The sequence below is a fragment of the Notolabrus celidotus genome, chromosome 23 (genome assembly GCF_009762535.1).
Source record: "Notolabrus celidotus isolate fNotCel1 chromosome 23, fNotCel1.pri, whole genome shotgun sequence".
Lineage (NCBI taxonomy): Eukaryota > Metazoa > Chordata > Actinopteri > Labriformes > Labridae > Notolabrus > Notolabrus celidotus.
In genome coordinates this window covers 20248681-20268149 of record NC_048294.1, presented here as the reverse complement: position 1 = coordinate 20268149, position 19469 = coordinate 20248681, and the positions used below count along the sequence as shown (strand labels likewise).

General features: G+C 41.8%; 1 protein-coding gene across 2 annotated transcripts in view; it reads right to left on the bottom strand.

The window, feature by feature from the left end:
- lrch4 (leucine-rich repeats and calponin homology (CH) domain containing 4) overlaps positions 1–19469 on the bottom strand; it is a 59597-nt gene that overhangs the window by 18574 nt on the left and 21554 nt on the right. For both annotated transcript variants that reach the window (XM_034676410.1, XM_034676411.1), the window contains exons 2-9: positions 5877–6021; positions 5016–5145; positions 4698–4803; positions 3157–3403; positions 2662–2758; positions 1877–1988; positions 1686–1795; positions 1533–1585 (exon numbers count right to left, since the gene is read on the bottom strand). In XM_034676410.1, coding sequence (XP_034532301.1) covers positions 1533–1585; positions 1686–1795; positions 1877–1988; positions 2662–2758; positions 3157–3403; positions 4698–4803; positions 5016–5145; positions 5877–6021 — 1000 coding nt within the window. The remainder of the gene's footprint in view (positions 1–1532; positions 1586–1685; positions 1796–1876; positions 1989–2661; positions 2759–3156; positions 3404–4697; positions 4804–5015; positions 5146–5876; positions 6022–19469) is intronic.

Here is a 19469-nt window from a genome sequence, read left to right as displayed (position 1 = left end):
TTCATAAAATGCTGTATTGTTCAAATCAACTTTTTTGCTTCAATATTTCTCATTACTGGACGATTATTCACTCTCAAAACAAAGACAAACAAGCATGTGACAGAGCACAGGGTCATTTTGAGGAGACGCAGCGCTGTGAAGAAGAGAGGCTTTGTGGAGGGTCAAACTAAAATACCAAGTACTTTCCTGATTATGTCATTTTCAGTTTGTCGATTTATTACGAGCTGAGAAGTGTTGTTTTCATTTTTAGAAATTGTCCCACATCATTTTTAAAGATGGGCTTATCCATGCTTGACACCATATTAGTGACTATAGCTCTGTTTCAGTTTTGTCAAAGTTAGAGATTTAATGTTTTTCTCACTGTGGTCAGTAGTCTCACTTTATTTGGCTTTGCTGACGTGCAGTTTGATGTTTAGCTGAAATTCCTACTCAATATGCCTCAACCTGAAACAGAAACTGATGTTCTTGTGATGTTCTTGTAATTAACGGTTCTTAAGTTTGCTGAAATAACAACATCATGATGCAGATTAGTCAAAAGTCAAGCTTTGTCAGGTCTGTCCTCAAGAGGAGAAGAAAACTATATTTACAATGTTTGTTTGTTGAATGGAGTTCTAGGAAAGAGGATTAGAGACACTGATGTTCATGTCTGACCTTCACGGAATGTTCAATTTTCATCTCAGAATTCTAGAACACCTGCTGTTGCTCTCCATACAGACTGTTTTTCCTGCAGACACCTGATTGGTCGATACGACTCCGACTACATACAGAGTCCAGAACCATTCTCAGACTAAAATCCAGACCCTGAGATCCAGATTCAACATGTTTCTGAATCAGAATCTGTAATTACAGCTTAGTTGTAGCTGAAAGTAAAACGCTTTGTCAGGTCTGTCCTCAAGAGGAGAAGAACACTACTTTTACAATGTTTGTTTGTTGAATGGAGGTGGGATCCATCATTTCTGATGCATTCCAGGAAGTCAGGAAATCACTGATTGTCTTTAGTGACACAGCATCAAGCAGATTTGTGTCTTAGTGTAAATGTTTGATCTAGAACAGATTGTTAGCTGCTCTTCATGCAGATATCTGTTCATAGAGAGAAAGAAATCCAGGATGTAATTACACTGGATTGTGCTCCTCCTGCTTTTGCTCTCCATACCAGGTCTTACAGTACATGTAATTCCCTGAAACTTTTTGGTACACTCCCTCTGATATTCTGTGTTTCAGATCAGCTTTCAGGAGTCTCAGTTATCTAGAAAATGCTGTCAAGTTACCACAATGTAATAAATGTGGGAACAGGAAGAGCAGGGAGTGTTAGCTTTCTGAGATAACAGCGCCAACAATCCCTCGGCAGGCAGAGTTTGAGTGGCAGAGAGTGACTAACACTGTAAGTAATGAGAACTGCAGAGTGTTGACTTTTCCCAGCTTGTCAAATGACTCTGAAGTGACCTTGAGCAACCAGGAAGGAAAGAGAGAAGCAGCGATTAACCCTTGTTTGTCTCTGTCCCTCTGTGCACACTGGAGTGTTTTTTACTGACCTGCGTGATGACGAGTCCTGCGTTTGGGGTGATGAAGAGCTCTCCTTCTGCTCCTAGAAATCAATGACACAATCAGTAAGTTGCCGTTCTGAGACGACACACAGGGTCAGATATTGAGCAACAAAAAGAGGATCTGACACAACAGTTCAGTACCAGAGGAGGAGCGGTGAGAGGAGGCGTGGGCGGGTTGGTCCTCATCTCCTCCTCCTCTTCCTCCGTCACACTGCTGTCGATGAAGTCCACGTGCTCTGCTTCTCCGTTCACTGAAAACAAGTTTACTGTTTCAGAAACATTTAAACTTTAAAAAACAGAGAACACAAACTCTGACTGTCCTTCATCCTCACCTTTGTTGGCCTCCAGAGGGGATACATCCTCCTCTTCCTCTTCCTCAAGGTTCCTCTGGTCCCTGCTGACCTCAGCCAGGCGGAGGGAGCGCTCAGAGAAGTCGTCTGCTGACTGAACACAGAAACACAGACAGGAAGTCACTAAGTCATTGATCTGTAATTGATTCTATTGAACAGTTGACTGTGATTTATCAGACTGTGTTTGTGTGAGTATTTTTAAAGGCACTATAAGGAGGTTTTACTGATGCTGCTTCATGGCCTACAGAGTCAACAGAGACTATCAGAGATCAGATTCTGTGACAGCTAACCTTAAACTGGTTCGTCTGCTCACCTTTTGTAAGCTAGCTAACTGTAATAAAGTCAGTTAGTCGTTGTTACGTTAAAGTTAATCATTTGACATAGCTACAAATCAACACATTACCTCATCACGCTGCATCCTGATAAAAGTTGAACAAAGAAGAGTAGGATTAAGAAGATCTGTTGAGACATCTTTACCACGTAGGGTCCGGGAAAACACTACCGACTTCTTCTAGAGGGGTCACCAGAATCAACACAATATGAAACTCTTTACTGTCCCTTTAATCTAAGAAAAGCCCCAAGAGGGTTTATTTCTCAGGAAGATGTTTAAAGAAAAATAAACATCTAATGTTGGACCCCATGATTTTAAATTCATCCCCGTCTCATTCGTCCAAACTTCCTCTTCCTTTACTTGCTTTTATGCGGCCACTCAGGATAAATGTGAGTGCAGCAGCGTTTAAATGACCGGATGTGTTCGGTAGTCTTACCTCATTCCCAGACCAGCGTTTGCTGCCGCTGTCCACACTGTTGAATCCTGAGTCCAGACCCCCAAACTGACCCGAGAACAGCTCCTGGTCCGACAGACTGTAGAGGAACATCAGAGTTTGTAACAAACACAGACTGGTACTCTGTGGTTCATCAGTCTAAAGGGCAGTGACTCATGTTTCTGTGCTCTGAGAGCTTCTCTGTTAAATAGTCTCTCTTATCTCTGTCCTTGGTCCGGTCTGTTTCATGAAAGTGGAACTAAAGAGGTCCACTAGAGTGCATAAATATTTGATAAGGTCTGCTTCCTGCTTCATTTCCGTGTACTTCAATATTTGCTGCACATACTGATATTTAATCTTTTAATTTCACTGTTGGATCATTTTTCCCCTCTACTCTGCTCTTTGTTTCTAAAACAGTAAAGATGCCCTAAGATATCTGACGAGTGAAACCGTGTGTACTCTTTCATCCTTTAACTTCCTTTCTGCACTCATCCTCACCAGCTGTTGAACCCAGTGGGCCTCAGGTGTCTCTCCAGCTCATCCTGTCCCCTTTTGCAGGCCTCCATGTTGAGGTACTTGAAGATGTGGTATTTGCCCTTGGAGCAGATCTGTGCAGGGGGCATCTGGAGGGGGTTGCTGTCCAGTGAGATGCTCTGGAGGTGCCGGAGGTGGCGGTAACACAAGGGCACATGGGAAATGCGGTTGCAGGAGATATCGAGCCGGACCAGAGGGAGCTCGGATATTTCTGGAGGGAGCACAAGAAAGAAGGATAGGTACGATTCGTGTCATAAAGTGCTTTTAGACCACACGTTCCAGGAACTACTCTTCAAGGAACTAAATGGTTGCTGTTTGAGCTTTTACTGAGGTCTGATGTCAGGTGAAAATAATCCAATAATTGCATGATTTCGCCAGATCAGAAGAGGGCATTAAGAGAGACAAAGGCCATTTGTGACACCACAGTTAGCCTGTTAGCATGAAGGAGATTCCTCTTGTGCTGTTTTTGATCGTGCTTTATTACAGATGGATTCACTGAATCAACACTTGGAAGGAGACGAGCTCTAGAGACAAAGAGGATTCAAAACACCTGAAACGCTTGACTTAAAGCAAGAAGACAGATTTTAAAAGCCATGTCAGAGATGGACCGGTGTTCCAGTTTTAACAGCGACCCTGTTAACTGGAGACTTTCAGCCTGATGCTTCCCTCACAAACGTCTTTAGATGATCATTAAATATCTGATGAGGATATTTGGACATGTTAGAATTAGAATCAGCTTTATTGTCGTTGTACAAGTACAATGAAATTCTCAAAAAAACAGCTGTTGTAAACTCCACAAACACTGACATGTTCAGCTGAAGGTCTCCAGTTTACAGGGTCACTCTTCAGACTGTAACACCAGGAGCTGACAGAGACACATTCACACTATCACGCTCAGAGAAGACCAATGTTCAGGAGTTATTAAACCAAGTGAATCACAGGTGTGTGTGATGTTATTGTGGACGGAGGGGGAAATCAAAACACTGAGGGTACTCTACCAATCAGAAACGTTCAGTAATGCAGCCCCGCCTCCAAAGTTCCTGTACCTTTGGAAAGTACTACCCAGCAGCAGGGACTTTTCAGGGGAAGATTAACTACCCAGGAACTAAACTTAGACCCTGGTTTCTGCTGTTGAAACGTGCAGAGTTCCTCAAAAGGTCCATAGTTCCTGGGGAAAGTTCCTTCGTTTGAAAACTACCTTTATAGGGTCATCTTTTTTGGCTTCTTAAGAATAATTTTCTTTTTTTTTTTTTTAACATAATCTGTTGGCACCTGTTTTTCTTCTTGTGTTTTCATGTTTTAAATGAAGTATTATAATGAATTTTAAAAGTTTTTCCTGCTTATTTACATCATAATTTTGCCTTGCCAAAAAAATATAACAATGGAAATTTCCGTTCTGTTGGCAGACTAATACGCCTCCTTTACTTCACTCGTTTCCACCCTTCATGTTCAGAGCAGACGTTTTGTCGTGTAAAAGCAACAGACGGGGTGAAACTTGTCGGTACCTTCAGGCAAAGTGGTGAGCTGGTTCCTCCGCAGGTTCAAGTCCCTCAGACACTCGAGCTGCCCGAGCTCTGCAGGCAGACCCTGCAGCTCATTACAGCTTACATCCTGACACAGAGACACACAGAAACAACACACCTGTGAGTCAAACATCACCTGTCGTATACACCAGAGACGGTTTTTAGATTCTTTTGACTGAGTCTAAAAACATGAAGATCAAAACATCGGGTTGTGGAAAATATTGTCTGGAGGAGTTACAGCACAGAAGGACGTTGTGTGTGTTTGTGTATTGGGTGTGCGTGGGAGTGGAGATATCATACCAGCTGTCGGAGGTGTGTGAGGGAGAATATGGAGGCGGGCAGTGAACACAGCTTGTTGTTGCTGACGATGAGCACCCTCAGGAGGGGGAGCTGAAACACCGACGGGGGCAAACTGGAAAGAAGATTACGACTGTGGAGACAGAAACACACGCAGCTTCATTATTACACATTTTATATTTCTCTGGTTTCATTTTGAAGCTTTTGCAGCAACACAGTTATTTTTAGATTTGCAGAATATTTGCTCTGAGCTTTCATTTTTCTCAGCAGCCATCTGGGAGGTTTCTTGGTTTCCTAGTAACAGTGGAATTACAGTTTTGAGGAGTGCTAGTGTGGTTCTGTTGTTGCAACAGGGTTGGAAAAACTATTTTCTTCTCCTGCAAAAATAAACACTCAAGCTCAGATGCAGATTTTAAACAGTAGCTGAGCTTTGGATGTACATGCAGACTGAAACTGAGAGAGTCGTGCAATGTTATTACCACTCTAAATGAGTTGTTTGAGGGACTTTCAGCCTTAGACAGATGAGTTTTCTAATGTGCAACAGCTGCAGGATTGTTGGGCGTAGGCACCGAAACTTCTTGATCAGTGTACGAAGAGATTTGGGCAGACGATTGAAGAGGTTAGAGGTCAAAAGAGCATGCACTGCTCAGTTCCTGGATTTCATAGAGTAGCTCCTTGATTTGACTTTGAACTTACAGAGGTTGTGTGCATGAATTTCTTCCATGCATTTTAAAAATTGTACCTATTTTGATCTTGTTTTATGCACTTTCATGCAAAGTCTTGTTCTCACCTCGCACGGAGCGTCTTTGACTTTGTAATGTACTGAATGTACTGAGTGGTAGTTTGTGTGGAGCGCTGAGTTACCTGAGGTTGAGGTAGGTGAGGGCCTGCAGGTTGCCCAGGCTGGAGGACAGTGAACGCATTCCATTGTGGTAGAGGCTCAGGGTCTCCAGAGAGATGAACTGACACAGCTCCTCCGGCAGCTCACACAGACGGTTCTTAGACAGATCTGAAAAACACAAACAGAGGGACCAAACATCAGACTGATCCATCAGAGGGTCTACGAGACTCATACAGCAAGGACACGACGGAAAGTAAGACCCGTGAGGGAGGGAACTGAGACTGATCACTGTAATTCTAACAGGGCGGATTTAAAGCTCCTGTGAAGAGTCTTTGACTCGTTATGAAACAGATTTAAATTAACAATGCTGGCTCTTCATAATGTCAAAAAGCAATAACAGTGTCAGTCTGTAAAGTTTCGGGTTTAATGCTTGAATCAGCTGGGAGTGGGTAGGTGTCAGAGAAGAAACAGCCTTTAATCTTCGGTGAGTGATACATTTGACTGAACACAGACTGAAATATTTTGTCAGAAAACACTGTATCCACATGTACAGAACACCCCTTGTTTTGTCCACAGCGGGCGCCAAAATCAACACAATCAGAAAGTTCCTCACAGGAACTTTGATGTGTCCAAGAGATTTGGCGTTACTTCAGTTTAATAGTTAAATTATTTGGGATTTCGAGAGCAGAGTCCAAAGAAAGTTTTAGAAAGTTATAGTTAATCTTATCTGTGTATTTTAAAGATCCAGATAAAGCGAAACTAAGGTTTTCATATTTACTTTGGTCCTTTTATTATAAGAGCAGGGGTCCAAATGACTAATATAACAATCACATTGCTTTGTTTAGAAGTTACAAAAGAGACCCCATAAAGGCAAACCTTTATTGAAAGAGAATGAAACAACAAAAACAGCCTTTACTAAAGTCACCAGCTTTTTCCTGATATTGTGCACTTGAGATGATCCAATCCACTAATTTAAGGCTTACCTAGCCTTACCCCTGCCTTGATACATTACTTTGGTATTTTTTTGTGACACTTTGGTGTTGTAAAAGGTCAGTTAAGATCTAAAACAAGTTTGTGTAGCCCACAACAACACAAACAACCAGCAGCTCCCAGATTCTGCAAAGTGAAATTACTGATTTTGTCACAGGAGTTAAGTTTCTCTGGAGAGAGCATACAGGCTACTTATGGCTTATTAAAAAAAGGATTATACTCTTAACAATCGAGGCCTGTCCCTGACAAAAACAATAACTTTTAGTAGATGCATCTGCACCAGGAGGATTACCAAATCTTGTTTTTCCTTTTTAATCCTTTGACTTGAAAGTAAAGTCTAAATTAAAAAACAGCAGACTTCCCAGATTGGATGCAAGTTTTGGTCACTTTTTCATGATCCAGCTGTATAAATCAAAAGCTATTTACAGAAACTGTAACTTGAACTCTGCTGTACATTTCTGCTCCGTGTTGCTCACCTCTCAATCCTCTCGTGTTTTCTGTTAACTGTCAAACGATGGCAGTAATCCACAACAAACAAAAGATGAGAGGACTACCCGAGGACAAAGGTTGATGAATTAGAAGCAAAGTTTCCCAAGGAGGAAAGAATAACTCAGTCAAAGGATCATTTTTGTATGAAAGGGACAAAACAAGGAGGCTAAAAGAAGAAGCTTCTTATCCTACAATTCCCATGATGCCACTTGAAACCATCTTTTGTTCCAGTTCTCTCGCCCTCAGCTGCAATGTCAGCGTTCTTTGAGTCGTGAGCTCCTACAGAGATCCTGACCCCTCTGACATCCATCAAACTCCAGCTCTGCTTCTCTGTACTCTGGTGTTCCACAGAATCCATGCTGCGTTCAAAAACCTCCAGCCTAAAATTAACAAACCACAGCGCAGTGACAGAATCTGAGCGAGGACGGCGCCCGTCCACTCCAACCAAACTGGGTGAGCTGGTCTGAAAATAGCTGCTGCTGCTTCCTGCCTTCTGTTTCCAGAGTTTCTGTATGTAGGACGCTCTCACCCACCTTCAGAGTGACATGAATACAGCTTCATTGTCATCTCTAGAGAGACTTAGAATGATGCACCGACCAGGAGAACACTTTCTCCCTACTTACTCCTAAATAACTCCCTCGTTTGGGGCACTTTACTCTCTTTTCCTTCACACATTTGTCTTGTTTGAGTCTTTACTCGTCTTAAATGACACAAAAATATAAATCTGGTTTTATATTTCTCAGAAATACTTGAATTAGATATTAAACTGTGAAATAGTTTCTATCCATAACAATAAAAGTGTTGTAATTTCAGTGGGTGGGAACGTTTTTCTTTGGTGAATGCTCACTCTTATGAAAAATACATCTACAGAAAGTCAATCAAAGCCAATTTGCTTGTACATTAATCTCACTTAAGAGGAAAAATGTCCCAAAAGAGCGTTTCTCTTTTGATTACCAATGCACATAATATATACTGTGTCCTCTGCAAATAACGTGCCATGCACCGGCGTCAGTATCCAATGTTCGTCTGTTGTTTTGCATCAAATGTAATGCTGGTAGGTGAGTTTATCTAACGGCTGGTTCAGGGAGGAGAGTTTTTATTGGTCAGAAAAAGTCCTGTTGGTCAAACATGACAGAAAATGTTGGCGGTGTGGGAGTGTTACTCTGTCTCTGAGAAAGATCAGAGATGTGCAGTTTGTAGGAATTGTTCCAGAAACATTTCAAAAGCAAGAACTACTTTTGATTTAAGAACATCAAATGTCAAAGTTCATTTGGAAAGCAGAAACAAAAAACTTCGAAGAAGTCATGGAAAAATATTGGTATTGGAATCATCTATTGGTGAAACTGTTATTCCAAACAACGATATCAGGAAAACAATAACAGTCACTATATTTATTAAACTTTTTAGCATATAAAGATTGATGAACAAATCATCTGATCACCTGATGAATCACTTACAAACAGAACGTCTAATGCAAAGAACGTTATTGCTTACTGCTGACTAAAGCCTGGTTTATACTACGGTGTTGAATTGACGCTAAAGCCAACGCTTTAGGTCTACATTGCCCTGTTCCAACGCAGAAGATTACGCATGTAGTCTGATGCGCACCTCCTCCAGAATGTAACTAAGCATAGAGACGATGCGGACCGCAAGCCCTGTGATTGGTTCGCTTGGCAGCATCATATTTCCTGCATTTACAGCATTTCCGTAATTGGTGTAAATTGGCCGTAAATTGGCCTCTCTTTCCTTCTTTGTAACAACAGCTGTATGATCAACATCAACATTCATCAGCTCCAACTTAACATAACATGCTCAAAGTTTCATAGTTCACTGTGGACAAGCAAGCAGAAACATAGCAGGACCTGAAACAGACGATCTGACAAGCATACAAATCACACTGCCCACTCGTGTTTAGGTAGAGTACTGCAGAACGAAGCAGACACAACGACATCACAACATATGTATTGCTCACAACCGTGTCAGCCACTATGGCGTAGAGTCAATGCAGCAGTACAAACCAGGCTTTGATCCAACAAAAGTCAATCAGCCGTGAAGTCTCCGTTTAGTTTTGGAACGATATGAAGAGTGAAAATTAGCCCACATCCATGCATATGTTCACACTCCAAATAACACCCCATTCAACTGAACACAAATGTTCAATGTGAGATTTTAGAGGGAATTAAAAGCACCAAAGTTTTCTTCCTTTCCTTGTTTTTCTACAGTTTAAATATCACTGCTTTACTGGGTGTGTTAGTCGTGAACACATCCTATTCCGTACAAAAATATCTGTCTCACTTAAACTCTGCATCCCCGGATAAAGGACAGTGAGAGCAGACACGATAAAGCATCAATAGACGGTCTATAAGAGCCGTAGTGATTCAAACAGCTCCATTAGCACTGAGCCCTCTCTGGCAGCAGCATGAGACAGACGTCTGTCAATGGCAGACAGCCCAATGGCTGTTTATTGATCGTGTTGGAAGCAGCAGGGCTGGAGGAGGAGCGGGCTCTTCCTCTCTTTGTTACGGCTTCAATGGAGGCTTTTATTTTGAAGACTTGAACTGAAGAATTCAAGGAGGGGGAAAATAAAATATGACTTTTGCTGCTTGAGTAGTTTTTTAAAAAGGGATATGTTCATTGAGTTTTATTGTCTTCACTGATAAAGATAATACAACTTCATCTGTCGCCATATAATCATTTATGGCAGACATGACTCTGTAGTGGAGATCACTGCATTAAAAACAGACATGACTTTGTAGTGGAAGTCACTGCATTAAAAACAGACATGACTCTGTAGTGGAAGTCACCACATTAAAAACAGAAATGACTCTGTAGTGGAAGTCACCGCATTAAAAACAGACATGACTCTGTAGTGGAAGTCACTGCATTAAAAACAGACATGACTCTGTAGTGGAAGTCACTGCATTAAAAACAGACATGACTGTAATGGAAGTCACTGCATTAATAACAGACATGACTCTGTAGTGGAAGTCACTGCATTAAAAACAGACATGACTCTGTAGTGGAAATCCCCGCATTAAAAACAGACATGACTCTTTAGTGGAGATCACTGCATTAAAAACAGACATGACTCTGTAGTGGACGTCACTGCATTAAAAACAGACATGACTCTGTAGTGGAAGTCACTGCATTAAAAACAGACATGACTTTGTAGTGGAAGTCACTGCATTAAAAACAGACATGACTCTGTAGTGGAAGTCACTGCATTAAAAACAGACATGACTTTGTAGTCTCAAATTAGGAATATTTGTTAGTTAAAGCCTTTTTAATTAGAAAACAACCAAATAAATATCCAATAAAGACATAAGGTGCCAAAATCTACCTCATTTGAAATAAAATTACATTTAATGAGTTTAAAGCGTCCAGTAAGAAACAGGACAGCTCTAAATAAAGAGTGATGAGGGTTAACTATGTGTTCACTAAAGCAGAAACACATACTTTGCTGCTGAGCCACATTAATGAAAGAGTGAACAAAGAAACAGGAACAGGACCATTTCACATGGCCTTAATAAACACAGCAGGGCAGTTCTGTGTGTGTGTGTGTGTGTGTGTGTGTGTGTGTGTGTGTGTGTGTGTGTGTGTGTGTGTGTGTGTGTGTGTGTGTGTGTGTGTGTGTGTGTATTTCAGTGTGTTTCAGAGTGATAGAGACTGTACAGTAGCTCTAAAAAGCCTGATCTCTCCCCATCCTCACTGTCCCATAGCTGCAGGGGAGCTGGGTGAACAATAGGTGGGGGTGGAAGTGGTAGGGTGTGTGTGTGTGTGTGTGTGTGTGCGTGTGTGTGTATGGGTGTGTGCCTGCTCTGGGGGATGGAGAGGTTGTCTAGTCTGAATACACCCCTGCAAAATACTACCACATAAATATCTACAAGCTTGAAAAGGATGTGATGGTTTGGTTTACCATAGAAATAATAGACTCCTCTGTTCAAAGAAAGAAGCACTACAACAGCAACTCCTGTGTTTTCAGAATGATGACCCGATCATGAATTTAACTCGGAAATGTGTACAAATAAAATGTATAACGAAGCTTTTCTTCTTCTTCTTTTATTAGTAGAAAAGGAGCTGGAAATATAATAATAAACTGGACTGACATCAACATTGACACAACTCCTTTCTCTAATGCTGATCATAGTGCGAATAAAAGCAGGATGACAATTATAACCAGAAACAGCTGTTACATCACTCTCTTCAAAGCAACCAAACTCCATTTACAGAAAGACTAATTCTACCTGAATCTAAACAGGAGTTGTTGGTCTACTTCTGCCTCATCAGTTAGCTTGTTTGCATGTTGTCTGACTTTATTGCTTTAAGACACAATAGTACAAAAAAAACACACGATCAAATAAGCTCTGAACGAGTACATATCTTGTCCTGCAGAAATAAGATGACTGTTTTTGTTGATGGAGCCTGGTTTTTTTCTGACTTTAATCTCAGAATTCTGACTTTGGTCTGAGAATTCTGACTTTGGTCTGAGAATTCTGACTTTAATCTCAGAATTCTGACTTTGGCCTCGGAATTCTGACTTTGGTCTCTGAATTCTGACTTTAATCTCAGAATTCTGACTTTAATCTCAGAATTCTAACTTTGGTCTCTGAACTCTGACTTTAATCTCAGAATTCTGACTTTAATCTCAGAATTCTAACTTTGGTCTCTGAACTCTGACTTTGGTCTTGGAACTCTGACTTTGGTCTTGGAATTCTGACTGTAATCTCAGAATTCTGACTTTGATCTTGGAATCTGACTTTGATCTCAGAATTCTGACTTTAATTTCTGAATGAAAAAAAATACACCACAATTGTTTTGGTCGCCGATGGCCCTAATCCTCTTCCGTAAGTAGGAAAGGATCGCTTCAGAGACCGACCTTTTTTTGTTGTTGGAAGGTCTACCTTTGTACCAGAAACTACTGTTACACCATCTCTCAGAGGCACCAGACTCCACAAACGAAATCTGGAATTTTACCTTGTACACCACATAAGATACACAAGATACTGGTCTACTACAGCTTTGATCAGCTGATTTGATTGTGTTATTATGTGACCTTTGAGGTTTAAATGGGCTTTGAGTCTGGTGGTTTCCTGCCTTGATGTTTAATTACTGTACCTAATACCTTTATTCCAACCTCCAATATATTTTAAGGAGTTTTGAACTCTCTTTAAAGCTATCAGACTTCCCTGGAAAAATAGTCATTCTTGCTCAAAGCACACCGGTCTACTCTTGCTTCGATCAATACATTTCTGACTTTCATGTTTTAAACATATCTCTTTATTCCAGTATTGAGTTGCAATCATTAAAACCGATATCATAGTTTCAGGCTGACGTAATCTGCTGCCTCAGTTCCAGGCCTTTCTGTACCTGTTGGTGATTTAGACGAGAAAATATGTAGTAAAGAAAGCGCCAAGGCTTAAAAACGCCAGAATTCCCTTTTAAGTACAAAACAAAAAAAAGTTTCACACACACTCCAACAGCTGAGAAGTCCATGGCAGCCTTTCTCTGCTCTCTCTTTCCCATGCTGCATTTCTGCCCAGATGCCCTGGTAGCTGTTGAAACAAAGCCCAGACTGACTCACAGAGCATCATGGGAAAAGCATGTGCTGTGGAATGGGACAGTGAGAATGCCCAGTCTCACACTGGGTCGGACTGCAGGACGCTGGCTCCAAACAGACATGAAGTGTGGCCCAGCGCCAACTCTGTCAGCTCCACAGAGGAGGAGGAGGAGGAGGAGGAGGAGGAGGAGGAGGAGGAGGAGGAGGAGGGACAGCATGTCATCATGACAAGAACAGAGAGATGCTTCCGGTTAAGAGCTGACTCACACCGGCCCTTCAGTGTTAACAGCTGGCCCCACAGAGACTGCTTTATGACCCGGCTCCCCTACCCTGTGCAGTCACTCAAAACACTCTGTTTGGGTGACTTAACTGGGGTTGATGGTTTGTCCACACTGGCTTTAAAATAAAAATATATAAGCTTATAGTTTAGGTATGAAAGTTCTGCAATTGGACTGCTTTGGCTGAGGTAAGTGGCCAAAAAAGCAGTGTTAAGAGAAAAACATTCTGTTTTTGCTCTCCATACAGACTGTTTTTCTCTTCTAACCCGTATGAAAAGAGGAATAAATCAAGGTATCTAAGTATATTTTAAGATGCAAAAAGAAAGTGCAACCTGCAGGGACTCCGAGCAGGTCATGTGGTGTCACCCTGTTTGACAGGGTTAATCCATACGAGCCGCTCTAAGGTCCCTGCTGCCCTGGATCGACCCCAGTGGAGCAGCTATGGTTGTGACTATGCAGATTTGGTGTCAGACTCAAGAACAGGGTCATCTATCATTAACCTGCAAAATGATCCTGGTTTAAAACTAAGCATCCGAAGTAGAGGCCAAGGAGCAGGATCACTGATTGTCTTACAAATAAAAAAAAACGTGACAAATGGCCTAAATAAGTGCAGACAATGAAAACAACACAAAGGCAGCTGTGGTCAAAAGCTGTTTCAGTTCTGCTCTGTAGTCTCTATTCTTGTAAATTTCCACAAGAGGCATGATGGGAAATAATCCTAACATGATTCTGGATTTTGATTTGGAAGCAGTCGTCATGCACGATACATGGTCTTTGCAAAGATTTCAGTCTTTTAATTCTCTCCTCTCTTGTTCTTTCGACATAATCAGACAGATTTCTGTGTTTTTAAGCACAGAGTCTGAAAACCGGTGCTGGTTTTGGTGCATTCTGGTTTGATCTCCACATGAGCGCTCTGAGACAGTATAATAGAGAACACCTGCAATGAAATCATTGATTGTGGTGTTGCCAAAAGCTCAACAGGCTCAGGAAGTTTAAACCCACACAGCTGAACAGCAGCAGCCTCCTGGAGTCTGTGTGTGGATGTTTTTATGCTGCAGGACCAGCATGAGACTTCTTTATTAGAGGTCTGTTACCTAAATCTGATCTACCTCCATGACAACTCCATCTGCTGATGAAAACAGTGTGAAAGGGATGGAAATCTGAGAAACCCTGTCACTCCACAGCACAGGACTTCAGGAGAGGCTGCTAGCTGAGCTGTCACTAACAGTTTGTGTTGTTTATGAAGGATCTAGCATGTGCAACATTATCATCAGAGCCCGCCACCTCTCAAAAACACCTAGATCTGCAGGAACAAATACTGATTTAAACAGCTCAATGTTTACAGTCAGTGTTTTCTTTGGCTTTATGGAAGATATGCTGTCATGATGGACTGTAAGCTGAGCTGATGTTAATAAAGTTAGTTTCTAGAGGGAGCTGAATTATCAGCTGAGCTGTTTCTCTTTTTTCCAAAACAAACACATTCCAGGGAAAAAACAGTAAAACACTAAATATGGAAGTTTCAGATTTGCAGGGCTGTGAGCTGAGCTGTCACTTACTTCAGCCTATGTTGGTTTTCTGTATATTTTCAGGATGTCTAAAGTCCATCCAACCTCAAAACAATTTAAAAAAATAAAGCAGTGACATGCTTTCAATTGGTGTTTTCTTAACACTACATTGAGGCTTGAGGGGCTGTGAGGTGAGCTGCTGCTAAGTTTAGCCTATCTATTAACTTTCCATGTGTCTGATCTGTAAAATGTTTGATTCTTAAAAATGCAAAATGCAATGCATGCAGCAGCATGCAAATAAATATTGATCAGGATGATCATCTTCATGAGGTCTGGAGGGGCTGTGAGCTGAGCTGCCACTAAGTTTAGCCCATCTTGTTTCTCCAAAATTCTTAAAGAGACTGATGTCTTATATTCTTAATATTGTGAAACATTGAATTAAGCAGTGTCAGGACAATAATATGTGATTTCTTCACACTCTTCATTTGGCCTTAAGAGACTGTGAGCTGAGCTACTGATACGCTTGGCCCATCTAGGTTTAAGGTGTCTGATCTCTTAAGGCTGTGATTCTTAAACAGTGTCATGCTAATAATTATTAATTAGGATGTTATTGCTGCTCTTCATTGGGTCTAGAGGGGCTGAGAGCTGAGCTGCAATTAAGTTTAGCCTTTGTTGTTTCTACCATATTCCAAAGGGAACTGATGTCTTAAATTCTACATACTACAAAACATTAAATTATACAGTTTAACACAAATAATAAATGATTTCTTGAAGCACTATATTGGACCTTCAGAGGCTGTGAGCTAAGTTGCTACAGGGTTTAGCCTATTTTTCAAAGTGTCTGATCTCTAAAAGCTATAATTCTTAAAAGCAGATAATTACAGTGTCATGCTAATAATAATTGCAGTCTTGACACCCTTCATAGGATACAGAGGGGCTGCAAGCTGAGCTTCCACTAAGTTTAGCCTATCTGTTTTTTCTGATGTTTTCCAGGCATCTGTTTCTCTAAAATCCTCCATCCTTCAAAACACTGAATAAAGTAGTTTCATGACATGTAGTTTCTGGACGCTCTGTATGGAGGCTTGAGGGGCTACAAGCTGAGCTGCGTCCATGTTTAGATCATCCTTTTTTCATATACTTTCCATGTGGTTGACATCGAAATCAGCTGAGTAATAGGCTATGTAACATAAGAATGGAAAAAGTCTGGGCTTCATCATTATCAACATAACTTTTAATAGTGTTCTCCCAGTGAGATCATTATACCACCCAACCCCAAATTTAAAAACAAAAATCTGCAGTCATGTGGTTTTCTATCTCGTAACAGACCCAAGCACACAACCTAAATCACTGAAGCGGGATTTCAAAGGATCAGCAGAGCGAGGAGGATTGGCATGTCAGCACAGAGCACTGTGTCTAATTACAGGTCAGGATGTGATGGATCCACTTCAGATACTTACATCACTGCTGACCCAATGACCTCCAGAACCTCAGCAGGACATTTGTAAAGTCTCTAAACGCACAAGGAAAACCCCCCATAATTAGAGCAGCGGTAGTTTCAGTGTGAAAACGAAGGATATAAAAGCAAAAACAGGCTCATGTTGCAGACCGAGTTGCGTAATCAGTGAAGGCACCCTTCAAAACAATGACATAATCAGCCTCGTTCCAAATTCTCTCTTCATTTCGCAACTGAGAGAGCACCAAATGTTTAATAAAAGCTTCAAAGGCTTGTGGATTAACCTTTTGGGAGCTTATTTTACTCCATCCTAGTAAAAAGATGGTGTCAAAAGGAGTCCAAGTCTTCATTATGAGAACTTCCAAGTCTGCACAGACTGCTGCTCGCTGTCAAAGTCAATTAACGCACTAATCTGTTGGCAAATCTGATTACCTTTTCAGTACCGCTCCAGTAAACTGTCAGCGGGGTTAAGAGCTGCAGTCCTCCTCGCCTCATGAATGCTAAACAGGAAGTCAAATCCTCAAACTCGTGTTGCTATGGTTTGGTTTGTGATGGGGTGTGGTTTAGAGCATCGACCGCTCACAAGCCAAATAAAGTCAGTGTCAAAAACTGCACCACTGTCAGATTTTGGTGCCTGTCACAACAAGTTAAAAGTGAGGCTCTGTTGAAGATGTTATATCAGTCCTCTGATCCTGCATTCATCAAGGATACAGTGCATGTCATAAATATGTATGAAAGATGTCCTGATGCACTTTCGTGGCCCAGATCTGGGTCGTTAAATTCTGGGTGTCAACTGTTGACCAAGCCGGGGGGGGGGGGGTGCAGCAGCAGCAGACTGAGGCAGAGAAACAATAAAAAGTTTAGTAAAGAAAGAATCTGCATTATAATAGTGAGGCTTTGCATCAAGGCAAGTCTCTAAAAGTAGTATGGGAGGTAGAGCCTTAAGCTGTCAGGCCCCTCTCCTTTTGAATCATCTTCCAGTCATAGTCCAGGAGGCAGACACCATCTCTACTTTCAAGGGTCCACTTCAAACTTTCCTTTTTGATAAAGCCTATAGTCAGGCTTGAATCAGCTCTTAGCTATGCTGCTATAGGCCTAGACTGACACACTGGGATCCTGTCTTCCCCTCTCTCTCCCCTCTGTCTGCCTGTCTCTTACTTAAAGTCTCCCTGTCCCATTAAAGTCACTAACCATAGACCTTTATGGAGTCCCTGAGCTCCCTTGTCTCGTAGGTTCCCCTGGATCGCTGCAGTAGACAGCCTGCTGCTGTGGGACTGGATCTTATCCTGTCTTGATGTTGGGTCTTTGTTAATAATAGAACATAGAGTACGGTCTAGAGCTGCTCTGTTTGGAAAGAGTCTTCAGATAACATTTGTTGGGATTTGGCGCTATAGAAATAAAGATTGATTGAAAACAAATAAGAGTTACAGGTAGATTCTAGTATGGGAGAGTCATAAATATACGGCCAAAGACAAATAGAAACACCCTTTTTAGGATTGATATAATACTAACAGACCTTAAAGGTGTCCGAATCTAAGACTTGTTATGAACCCTGCCTGAAATGTTTTTGAGTTTTGTCGTGCTTTCTCCAGAAACAGCTTCAGAACTGAAAGGATATCAGGTTTCTCAGGGCCTCACCTGCTTTAGGGGTCTGACAGAGCAGTACAAAAGAGCTTGATGAAGGCTTTAAGGGTCTGTATTTTTCCATGAAAAACAAAGTACAGGGAAAAGAAAGCAGCTGAGGCATATCTGACCAAAACTGGAGAAAGACAAAGATAATCTGCGGAGGTGAATTCATTTCTCTCCAAACCCTGATGTGCAAATAAGAGGATTAAAGGGCTTTAACAAAAGGAGAACTTAACTTTCATCTCGTCTCACATGCTTTGTTATGTTCATGAAGCGATGGTGTTTAGGTCTACAAGAGCAGAAAGCTTAAAAATGTGTTTCATGTCACTCAGCCAAGAAAACACACACATTCAGGTCTCAGCGGGACTCTGTGACAGAAGAAAGAGGGACCCTGGGCCTCCCTGCGTGAACTGAGGCATGTTTGTGAGTTCACGACGTGAGTGTGTGCTCGTATGAGGGAGGTGAGGATTATAAAAAAGGTACAGGAGGAGGGGAGGCGTGAGTGAGTAACAAGAAGATAATACCAGAGAGGGAGCGAGGACAAAGGAGGTGAGGAGCAGCCGGAGAGAGAGGGCAAAAACACACAAAGAGGCCAGCGGGGATGGCAAGATGACAAAAACCTCCAGAGAGGAATGACTCAACGAAAGAGAGCAGATCTTTACTGGTTTTAATCCAAAGGGCTGAGGGGAAAGACCTGTTTGTTCAAACCACAGATAACTGAGTCACACAGACTGTGGGTGAGCCTGCATGAGGTCGTCTGTTACAACATACTAAACTTTCAAATGCATGTCTGATTGTACCCACTCGGTCACAACTTTATCCTCTAAGGTCTATCACAGGGCTTACACACAGAGACACCCATTCACACACTCTTACACCTTCAGGCAATTCAGAGCCACCAATTAACCTAACAAGCATGTCTTTGGACTGAAGGCGGAAGCCAGCGTACCCAGAGGGGACCCACTTATTCACAGGGAGAACATGCAAACTTCACACAGAAAGACTCCTGTTCCCGGCCTGGGATTGAACTGTGCTAACCACTGCACCACCGAACCTAAAGGTCTCATATAATGAAAAACATCTCTCCTTGCCTTCAGCCTACATTCATACTTCAGTCATCCTCCAGCAGAGCAACCCTGAGACTGAGAGAGAAACAGCCTCTGAATTGTTTCTGTGAAAACACGGCGTCTACAAGGAGGTTTGACTTTGCGCCTGTGGTGATGTAATGACAGGAGTGATTTGAAACATGCACACAAAACCACTCCCACTCTTCCTGTGACACCACTCTTCCTCCTCATGGTTTTACACCTATGTTGCAAAGTCAAGATATTGAAGGTCAAAGCCAGTTGCAAAAGCTAACACAGATGTCTGTATTGTATCCCAGCACAAGGGACAAAAGAAAATGGTTGCTGCTTTTCATTCATTTCAATGACGGAGGCCAACCACGTGGAGTAGCACGCAAAGAAGTTAGGAATAATTTGAATGCACCACTCAAAACATGCTGTTGTAACTGCGTTGAAACACTTCAAAAGTTGCCTCCTCCTGTTTGGTGTCAGATTCTGGATACGTGTAGTGTACTGGTAAAGGTTCTCCTGGAGCGCTCGCCATGTTTGTTTCTGTGTTTTTCTACCTCTGCATCCTCGTCTGCACCCTCAGACTGTTTTCAGGCAGCGTGAAGTGACACGCAGAAGGCAAGAAGTTAAGAATAACACTCAAAC